Consider the following 14298-nt stretch of genomic DNA (forward strand, 5'->3'; position numbering starts at 1 on the left):
TAGGCATTGATGCTTCTCTTTTTCCATGTGGTGTTTTTGCATATGCTTGCATTTTAAAATCTTGTTAGCTCTTCCTCTGGTCTTAGAGAGGCCGCATTATTGCCAGTAATAACAGCTACATTGGAAAAGATTGAGTAGATTCAGACCCACTCAAAGGGGGCTGTTATAAAGCTCCTTCATGAATTTGAACACCTGACACTGTTCCTTCACTTAAGGCTGGTAAATTTTTGAGTCATGAGACATTTGAGTTATGCTGAATTATTCACTGGTTTTAAGAATGATCAGGTATAACTAAAGACTGGAGCAACGTCAATTACATTGTTATCAGCCATGGCTTTAAGCTTGGAAATCATAGGAAGGGCTCCAAGTCAGCCTCTGGACATGTTTCCACTTGACTGGCAATGATTGTTTTGATTGTTTCTGCATGGATCACCTTTTTGATGGTCCTCCGCTTTAGGTTCACGTTGTTTTTTGTTGTCTAGAGAACAACAACTGCCCAGAGGTTCTCTACGGAAAAAAAAAAAAAAAAAAAAAGTAGTAGCCATGGTGGTGACTTTCTTCTGCTTGGCAAGCTGTGAGAGTGGCGGTCCCACCTACAGATACCCCATTAACATGATTCGTGACTTTGGTTACAATGGCACATGACCCACACACCCTTTTATAATTTTTATAAACTGAGTTTGTAGCCAGGGTACTCTGGAAGGTGAAAAGGATGAGGTGTTGGGCTGAGCCAGCCACGTGCTTTGGTCAAGCTCTGCACCCTAATGGGGCCATCAGGGTGTTCTGACTGTGAAACCCATTAAATAGCTGCAAGAAAGATCAGGCTTGCAGATTGCTTCTGACTAGGGACATTTTCTTCTGTTTAGAAGTGGGCTTCCCCAATTACAGTGTTATGCCCTGCCTATGGGTGTTTCTCTGATCGGAAAACTGTGGCCACATTTTTGATCATTTCCTCCAGCCCTTGAGAAAGAGTGAGCTGTGGGTGTTCAAACCAGATCGCTGCACAGCCAAGCCTTTACAAAGAGAAGGGGTAATGGAAACACCCTGCGGTGGATATAGTTTCTGTGGTCTTTTGCTGGCTTTCTCAGCCAGCGTCACAGAAGTGTCGAGCACCAAAAGGCCTTTTGGGAGCACTGCACAGAGCATGGTCACGGAGACTGGTGGCTGGAGTGGGTTGTATTCAGCCATGCAGAACCACTGGTTGAACTCGGTCTGCTTTCAAAAACCACCACAGGCAGAACCCCTATTTAAAAATACACACTGAATGTTGTCAGTATGGCAAACTAGCTGAACTGGAAGTCTGGCTAATCTTCTCCTTCATGTCAGAGTTGTCTCAACATCTGTATTAACAATGGACCTCTGATGAGCAAGTTAATCCTCCTCATGGATATATGTGTAACCTTTAAATTTTTGGGTGGTATCTGTACAGGAGGGAAAAAAAAAACATTACTTTTCACAAAATTACGAAAGAGCATTGTAGTCTGTAGATATAAGCTTTGCATAAAAATAAAACACACAGAAAGACCCAAACCCAACTAGACAAAAAAACTCTCTCAGATGGAGAACTGACTACAGGTTTTATTGAGGGACAGTAGAGGACCTAGGGCTTGAGTCAGATAATATCTTATGATGTCTGTTCTTACGATGGTTTTCATAGTTAACACTTTGTTTTGAAGAGGAAGGTCAAAAACTGTGCAAAGCAAAACATGCTTCTTAAACTATGCCACTTCTGGCAATTCATGGGGGTGTCCCTGAAACTGCAGACACAGAGTTTGTATTTCTCTTCTATTTCTGTCAGCCTCTAATCAAGGTGACGCACTCTTGGATGCATGAAGGACATCGTTTTTTCTTTTCCCTGCATAATTCAGTTTCCAAATACAAAAATCTGAGCATCAGTCTGTATTTGCCCTGTATTTAAGGTAAAGAATACACCCAGACCTCTGTGTCAGGAATATCCCACCCATCCTCTGTCATAGTTCACACCAATCTTTTTCTGGTCTGAAATCCAAATCATAGCTAGGCATTCAAGTCGAGAGCCTTCAAAGTGCTATTATTTTTCATGGTTATTATTTTGAAAGGCTCTTAAACATCTTGGAAGCTTAGGGTTTTTTACATTTTACCCCCTCCTTTTAATGAGCCTACATGCTTAAGTATCTGAATGTCATTGTCTAATTTTCATCTGAAGCATAAGCTGCTGCAGTCTGGTCACAACTGGTATCACTTTAACCACATTAGTGTAGCTAGTGTGGACATAAGCTTAGTGCTGACGTGTTATTTTTTCAAGGGGTAAATGTTACTGAAGAATTCCCTTAGGAAAACGATTATAGCAAAATCTCTATGCTGCTATGACTATGGACACGTGGGTTTGGAACTCAGAAGTGACTTTTTTTTTAGCAGCCTATCTCAAGCAGTTGCTTGCACCTTTTGTATCTGAAGTGTTTCAGGCTATTTGGAAAAAAGCATACTTGAAATAGCTTAATTTACCTGAGACTTTTTCTTTGTGAACTCTTCATCATCTTCAGAGTTACTAATAGTTCTTTCAATGTATGCACACTGTCTGGCATTTTAAAGCTGGAATGTATAATATGCCTGTTCTGGCATAAAGTGCCTTTTAAAAGGATTTGATGTTTACTCTGCTCAGAATTGCTTTGTCTCTCTCAGCTTTTTCTACAGCTTTCTAATTCTCTACAACCCTAGAAGTCTGACTATATAACAGTAATGCACCACCATCTGAAGGGAAGCTTTGAATTTGCCTTTTCTGGGGAAGGGGTATAGAAAGGAACAATTTCATCACTGCTAGTAGCCATAATATACTGTTTCCATCCTGGCAATTTCCTTGAATTGAAGCCTTTTCTTTGGTTTAATTCAGTCAGTCTGGATGTGAATCTGGTAGGTTTTCTGCTTGCAGTTAGTTGTCCTTTAGGAAATGTACAAGGGGGATAGAAGGGGAACAATAATGAAAGTAGAAGATAGATAGATAGATAGATTTTATTTTTTTTAAACAGTCAACATAGACTGTCCTCTTCTTGATATAGCTCTGTGGTCAACTAATGAGGATGAACAGCTGACTTATGAAGTGTTTAATCCTAGGTGAGACATTGCTCAAATAGAGAATATACCAAGTACAGGTTACTGGGAAGAAAACTCCAAACTTGCTAGTAACTGAAACACTGCAAGTAATCATAATGGAGAATAGAAAACAAGGGGTGCAGGGAGCAGAACTAAAAACACACCTGACTGTACTCTATATTTATCACAAGAATGCGGTTTAGAAAGCACTCTTATCACTACAAAAAGGGCAAGAATGCGTGCCCCTAGCTACCTGTGGCAGCTGATGCTGAAAAATTATTTCTGAAGGTTTTGTTGGGACAGCAGGACCCCAGCTGCATGTTGCTGTGCTGAACAGTAAAAGCAATCCCTGCCTTCTGAAAGCAGCTTCACAGTTTCTCAATTAAGCCAAGCATAGCTCTTGAGTTTTTACAAGAAAAGTCTGTTATACCCTTGATACATACCTTTCCAGGTCCTCGAGGGACTGATGACTTACGTGCAATTTAAGAGTGTATCCTGATGTTTATTAGAGTAGTATCAATGTAAGAAACAATGGCTAGTTTTCAACAGAGTCTTGGCCACATATGTGCTACTTTAATAGTGTTGTTTGTGGTCAAACTGGAGTAGGGGGCAGCTGGACTCACAGTCCATATCGGATATTGGCTGATGGCTGATTTCTGTTAACGCTGATTCAAGTCAACTTTCTTACCGCAGGTATAGGATGGGAGCCTCTGACATATTACAGTGCTTTCTTTTATTGTTAGCAAAGTAAAACAAAAACAACAATAACAAATTACCTACCTAAATTATTCAACTAAGTAACTCTAAGATTCGTACAGAAATGTCAGGTACTGCTTATATCAAGACATCAGCACTGTTCTTGTATGACATACCTCATGACTGTTTTCAGATAACTTTAGTAAGGAAAAATGAAAGAGCTGGAGCAAGAAATAATAGTTATTCCATGTCCTGATAGGATAGGACTGACTGAATTGCACAAACACTGTTTTTTTTAAATGCTTGTGTATTGGAAGGGGGCAAAATGATGAAGCGTCATGAAGCATGCTAGCTACTTTTAGGCTTTCCAGAGCTTCAAGAAAATGAGAATCGCAGTTTTGTTAACTTCATCATCATGTTCATTTTTTTCAGCTCCATGTTCATGCATGTCTTTTAACCCGGAAACCAGAAGGCTGTCCATAGGTCTAGACAATGGTACAATCTCAGTAAGTACATACAAAGATTTCTAGTTGAAATGCTTCCCATGTGTGCTGTGGTGAGGATATTTTTGCTAGTGTTTGGGAAAGGTAATTTTTACTGCTAGTGGAACTGAAGTTGTAGTGTGGAAAATGGTAGATTATTGCAAATTTTGCTCCAACCCTCACATAGAGATTGAGTGGAGTTTGCAATAAGTTTGCAACATTTATTAGGCAACTAAATAAACTGTCTTAATTTGCATATATCTTAAAAAAAACCACACACAACAACAACAGAAAACAGCTGTTGTTTTATTAAATGAGTGCCTTGTTAATCATGTCATACCAAAGTTTTCTGAAAGCAGCAATTAAGAGAGGAAAAATCATCTTCTGAGAGGCAGAAGGTGGTTTTCTGCTCCATATTTAGCTGCTTTTCCAAATTTCAGGGTTCAGATTTTGTTTTCATCTCATTTCCTTCATAGGAGTTGGCAGTGCTGTTGCTGAAAGATTTGGTTCATTAGCATCTAAGAAAGATCTGTGTACATGGAAAGGAAGCAGGATATTAAAACAAGAGTCTGTCTTTTAGATATGGGACAGAGAGTAACAGTTGATCTTAATCATTGGATTTTTTCTTGTGGAATGGTTGGTGAAGTGCTGTGTCACCTTGTAGAAGGGAGCCATGGGTCAGAGAGGGTCTCACCTATGCCTCATCAATAGACTCCTCCTTCAGTTTAAGAACATTTTATCCTCATTTCAGACTCCTACTACTGTTGTCTCTGTCTCATGGGCTTTATAACTGAATGAATGTTTGCAGGTTGACATAAAGGCAGCTGTCAGCACTAAAGCCAAAATGGCATTTGGGAATCGATGTGTGACCCTTTTAGCTGTTGCCTGTGAGCTGTATCAAAGATGTGATTTTAACCTATAAAAATATTAATGGCTCAACACCAGAGATTTTGGGTGCCTGTAGGAGATTTCTTCATTTGTATCTAGGAGGTGGGACAGCTGCCAGAGAATTCCCTGAACTTCTGAAATTCCCTCCTTCCCACTCTCTGAAATAGCTTTAATTTTCCAGTCCTACTGGAGACATTTGTTTTTACCAGGCCTTTGAGGAATGTGAATGTGACTGTAAAGAAAGCTTTTAAGTACTCCAGTTCGATGGAAGAGATGCGTCCTTTGTCTTTGGGGCATTTTGCTCTGAAGAGTCAGAGAGTCTGAATGGAGTCAAGTATTTTCCATTCTAAAACAAAAGAATGTGAATGAGACATGCAGATGGTAAACCAACATGTTACTTAGGGTACTTATACTGCCATATCTGAGGCAGATTGTATTTGTTGCCATGCTGCACTTTTCTTTTCCCCTCTTCTGGATACAAGTACATAAGATGGGGAAGGGCTGGTCTGTGTTGCTTCATGTAGTCCCTTCTAGCTTTAGGCAGTTGTGTGGTGGAGGCTTTTGCAGAAAATATGCTCCACAAATTTCCACAAGCAATTAAAAGTTTCCCTCTGTAGCAAACCTAAGGCTTATAAGAAAAGCCACAGCTGTAATATGCTATAAGAAGTGCTGAAGGTGGTGATGGAAGCAGAACAAGGAACAAAGGACTCCTGGTAAGGGCTGTATAAGCTAACATAGTTCACATATTGTCAAATGAATCTTTTTGCAGTGAGAGGGAGTCCTGATATTACGTTCAGATGTAAATAGGGATAAGAAAGTGAAACTGCCTTTTACATGAAACTTTTGAAAGTTATATGGCTTTTGGTTAAGTCTGGTGCTCCAGAAATGTTGATGATGCCTTTCAAGATTGATGGGCAGCACTGCTATTGTCAGAGAGATGTTCCAGCATTGGCACCGTGGAGTGAGCTTTTATGCCCTGCTTTTCCTTGTGAAGCAGGGTGACAATTTTTGCTCCTACAAAGATGAAGATTGTTTTCAACCTTTTAACTTCTCAGCATGAAGCTGCACAAACATTTGTGCAGCACAATGTACTGTTCTCTTGAGTGAAAGTTTGTCAGGCATCTTACTTGAAAAGCACTGGTACCTAAAGCAAAACCAGCCAACAAACAAAAAGTCTCCTGTGATCTTCATATAGATATATATATATATGTATATGTATATATGTGTGTATATATACATATATATATGTAATGTACCTTGCAATCCCTTTTTGAGGAGAAATGGCACTCTGTTACTTTGTCTTTGGGACTGTCTCTGTTTGGAAGCCAAAAGATGCTACAGTGGTCATAAATTCCTTGCTCTGAATGGGAGGAAAAATACTTTAATGGGTGCAAAGTCTCTCAAGAAATCACAATGAAAAGCAACAGAGGAAAAGTCTATCGCTTGGAATAAACAGGAGACTTTCATAGCCACGATGTAACTCCTCACCTAATTTCATCCAAAAGTCAGCTTCCTAGACAAAGTCAATCACTACGCTCTGCTGCTGGTAGACAGGTGAACTGCCCTCAGACATACCCATGTTATTTACCCTTGAAACTGTCATAGAATGGCATAAATCTCCCTTCGTATTTCTGGGAAGATTTAACTGAGGCATTTAGGTTTTAGATAGACAGAGCTGAATGAAAATGATCTTTCTGGCCCTGCTTGTGTCCAGCTGAAACTATTACACACTTTGAGAAGGGCCACAAGGAGAACAGGGCATCAGAACAGCCCCCTCAGAATTCTTCCTTGGGGGTGGCACTTAAGATAGATTCATTGTCCACATCATTTGATCTTGCAGGTGTCCACAGGTTTGCTGTAAACAGCACTTGAATACCTAGGCTCTACCTGCTGGTATACACCTCTGCCACCGTGGGAAGTTTTGTGTTTTTTCCCCTCAAGAAAACTACATAATAGTTTCTATCCTCTTCCACTTTTTGCACTTTATTAAAGTGAAAACCCTGTAATCGTTTTTTAGAGCTTTCTTTTCAACAGATGTAGGCATGGGCTCTGGCAGCAGATTTAAGGGTCTTCATTCTCCTCCATTTATGAAGCCAGTTTGCTGTTCTCTGGCAGACGTGGTGAGAGCGCTGTCAGTCACTTGTGTTAATAGGATGAAGTCAAACCTCTAAGGAGATCCACACTGTGCTGTCGAAATGGCATCATATATCAGAGCACAGGCTGTAAATTCCCTGGGGTGGAAACTCAGTTGTGAATGGGTAACACACGGCTAATATATAAATATTATTGACTCTCAGAGGGATTCAGTTGCCTGTGCAGAGGTCTCTAGTGCTGTTTTGTGATACATCACTTGATAGCCACCTGCAGCTTTGGAAGGGCACGGCTCTTCTTTAGACCTTGGGTCATATCAGTCAGCCCCGTGGCCAAGCCCTCTGAAAAGGCATACGCCCGAGAATGGGTTTTGTTTACCTTAACAGGAATAATTCATGTTAAAAAGATGTAGTCAGTGTTTTTGTAGTGTGGACAACAATGTATGTGCAACAGGGCATGAATTTCTGGAGCAAGGTGCCCCATGTTAAAATACCTGTCTGTTGACGTAACTAAAACATTTGGCCTTGAGAGGGATAGGGGAATGAGGGCAGTGAAGAACATGTGACGGCGTACAGGGGAGCAAGAAGGAAAAGAACCGGAGGAAGATTAGAAAATGCAAAAACAAGGAGATGCCTCTCAAAGTAACATGTGCTTTCAGGGGAGAAAAGGAGAAGCAAGGAGTCTTTGGGGTCATAAAAAAGAACACGTGATATCCAGTACTCGTGTTATTGGGACTGCGTTCATCTCTTTGTAAGGAGTGGTGTATCAATAGTATGGAACCGTGGTTTGCATTACAGCAGACATAGCTAGTCAATACTCGGGTAAACCTTACTAATTGCACTTGTGTTTTGATTCACTGCATTGCAATGGGGAGTTTCAAACACCTTTTTCAGTCTTCCACTGCAGGTAGCTGAACAGACCGGCCACATCAAGTTTGTCAAAGGCAAAATGCCAAAATAAAGTGAGAATGCAAACCACATTCTTCCTCTCCTCTGACGCTCTGGTCACCAGCATCCGTGCGTCACCACAGTGAAATCTGGGGGCAGTACCAGTACAGGCACGTCGGTGGGGAAGGCAGACATGATCTCCCACCACACATTGCAGCAATTAAAGCTGTTGTTCTTCAGGCGACGACAGCAGACAGTTAATGTTCGTGGCAAAGCGTGTTGCTTCAATCGGGCTTTGTAGCGAAGCATTTCATGTGGTGGCTTAGCATTCTGCAGGCGGTGCTTAATGAAAACCACTTCCCCCATAAGGAGGCAGGGAGGTGCAGCAGATTTTTAACGCTCTGTAGTTTGTAGAGTTAAGGTGACCCTGCTATACAAACCCAGCTGACTTAATTGATTTGTTGCTGCTGTTTAGATAACGCTCCCCGTTGTAGGCCTCGGCTGCTGGAGGAAAGCTGAAGGGAGGTAGATCAGAAAAAAGGAGGGGAAGATGAAATAGCGCAATTCAAGAGGACGTATTTATAACTAATTTACAAGCAGAAACCTAGTAACAGCAAAATACATAAATGCCTCAACCCACTCACAGTTGTTTTCCTGGAAGCTGGGCTCTGTAGCTTTTCAAAAGATGGCTATGGTAGCCTCTCCACATTGATGGCAAGCATTAGGTGTGATGTGTTAGGGATAATCCTGGTGCTGGAAAGCCATGCTAGTCACCTAGCGACCCCACAGGAAACACAGAGTGACCGTTTTTGTTCCAGTTTAGAAAATGTGGGTAAATACCAGCTTTTCAGTGGTTAAAATGTCTTCTCATACTCTTCTGCACGAAGCATTTGGTTTGCTATAATAATAGTCTGTAGGCTCATGAAGCCCGGTCCTCTCTACCTGTCTGCTGCACAGTGCTTTTGGCAGTGCTTATACATGAATATTTCACAATTGTGTGCTTTAAAATTTAGTTTATCTTCTGTTTAATGATGTTCCTCTTGTTTTTGCTCTCTTTCTAGATTAAACAAATTAGGTTTTACTTCTGTCCCCTAGGGAGATTAGCCCAGGGAGTTTCTGTATAGATAGTTTATAAATAATTAATACGATGTGTTTCCAAGCTCCTTGTTTTTTCTTGTGTTTCTCTGAATATGTGGTGTGTGCACACAGATACCTGAGAGTGGTTTGAAAGCTAATTCATGTGGTGGTGCCGCAGAGCCTACCCTTTGCCTGGGTTTTTCCTTCAGAGTGACGTTGCAGGAGCTGTATTGTGGCACTGTTTCCAGTGCTCTGAGCAACTCCCCTCCCCAAAACAAGGGGCAGAAACACCCAGGTGCTCCTTCAGTGTAACCGTACGGGATTTTTCCAGGAGCTGAGGCTGCCATGCAGACTCTTTACTGCTGGTTCTCATCATTCCCTCCTCTGAAAGCAGGATCAGTGGTTAAACCAAGGCAGCAGGAGGGCAGACCATCTCCCGTTAGGCGTGCTCTTCCCTGGCAGCCGGGGAGCAGGATGGGTCACCCCAGGCATGTGTCCCCAGGCAGCTGAAGTCCCCTCCCTAAGCCACCCTCCCTGCCCATGCACAGCCACAGTGGAGCAGTAGCAAAGCAAGAAGGTCTGCTTCTGAGATACCAGAGTAAATGTTAGCCAACAGTGGGGTAAAATCAAGGAGGAAAATGTCTGGGTTTATTTGCCTGAAGTGTTGAGAGACTTCTGAACAGAAATCTGAACTGCATCCCCCTCCCAGGTTACTGGTATGTAGTTTGGAATGAGCAACTTCAGGGGGAACTCGCGCATACCTAAATTGATTTTCCTGTGTGTACAGGTGGAGGTGTGCACGCACATGTGCACACACATGCATTTATAGCTGGATGCACATACAGATGTCTGCCCAAGCAATCCTGAGCCAGGGGGTGTTTGCTCTGTGCCAGCCACTTAGGCCAGCTTTTAGAACTTCTTTTCGTTAGTTCCCCTCATGTCTCCACCATCCTGTTCAGAAGCACTCATGAAGCTTTCTTAGGCAGTTTTAAAAAGTGAAATAACTTGTGGGGTTTCTTTTAGATTGAGTTATCCCATATTAGCAAAAGTGTAGGTAGTACTGTGGTTACAAAGGGAGAGCTTACATTGGTAACAAATTCAAGTGAAAACATTCCCAAACACTTCACATAGCTAAGCACTGTTTCTTTGTTTTTTGTTTTTCTCTTCCTTCAGGAATTCATTTTATCAGAAGATTACAACAAGATGACACTAGTGAAAAGTTACCAGGGTAAGAACTCAGATCCATATTAATTAGTCTGTATTGTCATTAATTTTTATTAATGTGCTCTTAAGGTCTATGAACTGAAAGAAGTCTTCTTTACTGCGATTTTGTTTTTAAACTAATATAAATGCTGTTTTTACCAGTGGATCAATAATATGCTTTGTTCTGAGATTGCAAGACTTTTAAAGAGCTATTTCATGTTCCATGTTTCATTTTAAATGTTCTTTAGGAATATTATTCTAGACAGCAAACTGTCCAAAATCCAGGCTGTGCGGAGGGAAAGGGAGCATTAATTTTTAATGTTTAGTAATATAGTGTATCTAATGAAGCAATTTAGAAGACTAACCATCTTTTAGGACTGAAGCATTTAAGACTGTAGCTTTTGGGGTCAGTCTGGTTATATTTCAATAAATGTTTGCTTCAGTAATCTCAAGATTGGATACCTGTCATAGTAAAAGGCCAAGAAATATTAATCCATAACTTCTCTGATTGCATTCTCATATTCAATAATGTGATGCTTTAAGAAGCCTGGCTATTTATCCTTGTTAAACTTCTAAAGGATGCTGCACTTGGGGTAGGTATTCTTATAAATGTAACAAATACATGCTACAATTTTATCTTTATCTTTTATCTCCTTTGCTATTAGACTTGGGTGATATATGATGAGCATTATGCTTCCGTATGAAAGTCTCTGTATGAAAATCATAAGATTGCTGCAGTCTCGCTGTACAAGTCTTTAGTATCTGAGTTTATGGTTTGCTCCACAGTCACCAAAGTTTGACCCGGCTGGGTTTCATGTTTGAATTGTTGCAATGCAGAGTCCTATTATCAGTTCTGCAACTCCTTTTGCAATTAGCTTATCCACTTGCATGCTTGGATTCAATCCTGCAGGCTAATCACATCCTAGGAAGGGTGAGCTGAAGTGAGTTTTTCTGTGTATCCCCTTCACACTGGAAACTGGCAGTCCATCCCTTTTATTTATTACTACTAACTTCCACCTCTCTGTTGTTGCTTGGTGTTGCTCTTCATTTCTGCAGCCTTCCCCCAGCAAAACCTCTTGCCCTGCACTGTGCATGGCTACGTGCTGGCTGTGTTTGTTGGCTTTTTTCCTTTACATGCAGTGCAGAACCTCATGCCTATTTTCTCCAGGCATGGCTCTTCCCCTTTCCATCTTCTCTCCAGCCTGCTCCTTGCACGGTGCTTGCTGCTGCTTTCTCTTAGGAGTACAATTCAAATCATTTTTTTTCTGCACACCAACAGTGGTCAAACCTGCGAATGAAGGACCAGCTTTCTATTTTTGCTGCTTCATGTTCCTGAGTCTTTACTAATCCTAGGGCTCAGACTTTTTCCTTGCTCTGCTATCACCTTCCAAATGTCTGAAATTTTACTTCTTTAAGCCTTACATGGGCCAAATTCCTTCAACTTCTGTACCCAAATTCCTGTAGGGTAGACAGCAATCTTTCCATATTGTTCCGAGGAACTTCTCTGCATTTCAAATGGAGAGTTTGGGGTGGTTTTTATGCTTCCAAAGACGTTTAATCTTTCCAGAGTGTCAGCTTTTACACAAACAAATGTAAGCAGCCTTCTTTGTGCAACACATGTTGCTGGGTCCCAGAACAGTAATAAACCAGTAGGCCTGTGGATTGAGGAGCGCGGCAGTCACTGTTCATTTACAGCTGGGAATAATTCAGCACATCTTTCAAGCCACTTGTTTTATTAAAATGTCAGCTCAATCAGCACTTCACAACCAAACCCACTGGTCATTCATACAAAAAGCCCTCTCTGTAGAAGCCTGGGTTCCATTGCTTTAATGAAAAGCTTTTGAGGGCTTTATTTAGGTAGCAGCAGCAATTTATTCATTCAGCTGGTTTATTCATCTTGCCCAGCTGTGATCTTTTCCTTTTTTATTTGTTATTTTTCCCATTTTCTTTTTAGCTGATTCCCATGCAATGCTAAAGCTTCCCTCTGGTGTCGGGTTGTGCCTGCACATAACTCCTTATGCTGCTGGGGTATGGAGGAGCAGCAGCATGCTGCCACATGGGCATCTGCTGTCATAAAACCAGCTCAAGACAGGTTTAAACAGAGCCTTTTCCACAATGGCTGCTTTGTTGGTGATGGTACAAGGATGGAAGAGAGACTTGGGCTACCTTAAAAGATAGATGGCTAATGTAGGTGTGGAAGGAATAAAGTTTTGCTTCTTCTCTTCCTCATGCAAACATTGAATGTGCAGGGGAGGAGTCTTACAGGCTTTCATGGTATCTCATGTCAACAGGGTTATCGAACAGGAGCTTCTTCTGTAGGGAAGGGCGAGCAGATGAGCAGGGAATGGCAGAGCTGAGTGCAAGGGGTGCTGTTCCCAGTGGTCTTCTACCTGCGTGTTCTTTGCAGTGCAATTATATGTCTGTCTGCTTAATTTTCAGCTCATCAAAGCAGGGTCATAATGATTCTGTTCGTCCTGGAGATGGAGTGGGTGCTGAGCACCGGACAAGACAAGCACTTCACGTGGCACTGTTCAGAGAGCGGCCAGCGCCTGGGAGGGTACCGTACCAGCGCGGGGGCCTGTGGCCTGCAGTATCCTTTGCTGAGCTCTTTGGCACTTAAACAGCCTTTTTGTTTGTTAGCTTTCTTTTTTTATTTCCCTAATTGTCCTCCGACTTTTGTGCCCTGTGTAGGTTCAGTGTTTTGTAAGAGAAACCGTTATCTAAAGCCGATTAAAAAAAAAACAACAACCCAACACTAACTGTTCTCCTTGCTTTGTCTCCTTAATACGTGGTGGCATATTTAGGTCTTAGCATTTCTGAGCAAAACAATGGGCAATCTGCAACCTGTTGTGGTCTGCTATTGTAATAAGTAAGGACAGGGCCTTCGTTCAAACATGCAGTGTATTCTTTTTTTCTAAAAATTAATGGTAGCAAAGTAGGTCGGCGATCAGGTCAGTGTGTGTGTGTCTATGCATGGTAAGAATTAAATGACTTTAATATGAAATAATGAGTACTTGTCCTTCACTCTGGAACAGCCCACTGTGCATTGGGAATTTGGGCCAACTAAAGAATAAATGGCTCCAGAAATGGCACTCAAGTGGCTTATTCACCTAGAGCTGCCCCAGCTGCCTGAGAATAAAAGAAATATTAATTCAGCTTTATTGCAAATGAAAAGGGAAGTAGAAAAGTATGAGCTCTTAGGCTGAAATCAGGGGTTAGCATAAACAGACCTTTTAGTGCCCCGTAGCATATGTGCTAGAGATGATGTGTGTTCTGCTAGTTCATGGGAAATGAGACTGACTCAAAATTACACTCTGAACAAGGGAAATATAAGCACTTGCTTTATATCTTCTGGTTGAATGAAGGGCAAACTAATCTAAATGGCATAGTGTGTGAACTCCATTTTTAATTAATTAATAAATATTTTAGAAAGTGTGATATAAAAATTTGTTCTGCATTTCCTAAAGCTCTCTAGAGAGCAGACTGGTTCAAGTGATTGCAAATTTTGGAGGACACTTTAATTTGGGTCGTTGGGTCATGCTGGTGGAGGGCCAGGGAAATGACAACCATTGACAAATACTGAAAAACCTTGGCAGAACCAGGAATGTTTGGGTTTGGTTGTTTTTGTTGTTGTTGTTTTCCCCAGTGTCCTGACTGCATTTGATCAATGTGAAGGAATTGATCCTTTAATATGCAATATGGAATCTAAATGTGCAATTAAATCAGATGAAGAGGTCAGAATCTGTTGAGATAGATGGCTCCAGTAAGTGGCTGAATGGGTCTGGATTTTATTCAGTTAAGAATATGGTGTGTGATACACCTGATGTAACTGACAGTTCCCCACATATGTTATAAAACATAGACTGGCTCTTGCAACATGAGCATTGCCACCAAATTGCTATTAA

The 14298-nt window shown here is 41.3% G+C and overlaps 1 protein-coding gene across 2 annotated transcripts in view; it reads left to right on the forward strand.

Moving 5' to 3' along the window:
- WDFY2 (WD repeat and FYVE domain containing 2) overlaps nucleotides 1-14298 on the forward strand; it is a gene marked incomplete at its 5' end in the record, with an annotated part of 80007 nt that overhangs the window by 51912 nt on the left and 13797 nt on the right. For both annotated transcript variants that reach the window (XM_083828517.1, XM_083828516.1), the window contains 3 exons: nucleotides 4198-4271; nucleotides 10364-10418; nucleotides 12833-12983. In XM_083828517.1, coding sequence (XP_083684643.1) covers nucleotides 4198-4271; nucleotides 10364-10418; nucleotides 12833-12983 — 280 coding nt within the window. The remainder of the gene's footprint in view (nucleotides 1-4197; nucleotides 4272-10363; nucleotides 10419-12832; nucleotides 12984-14298) is intronic.

The sequence above is a fragment of the Anser anser genome, assembly GCF_964211835.1.
Source record: "Anser anser genome assembly, chromosome: 1".
NCBI classification, from domain to species: Eukaryota; Metazoa; Chordata; class Aves; order Anseriformes; family Anatidae; genus Anser; species Anser anser.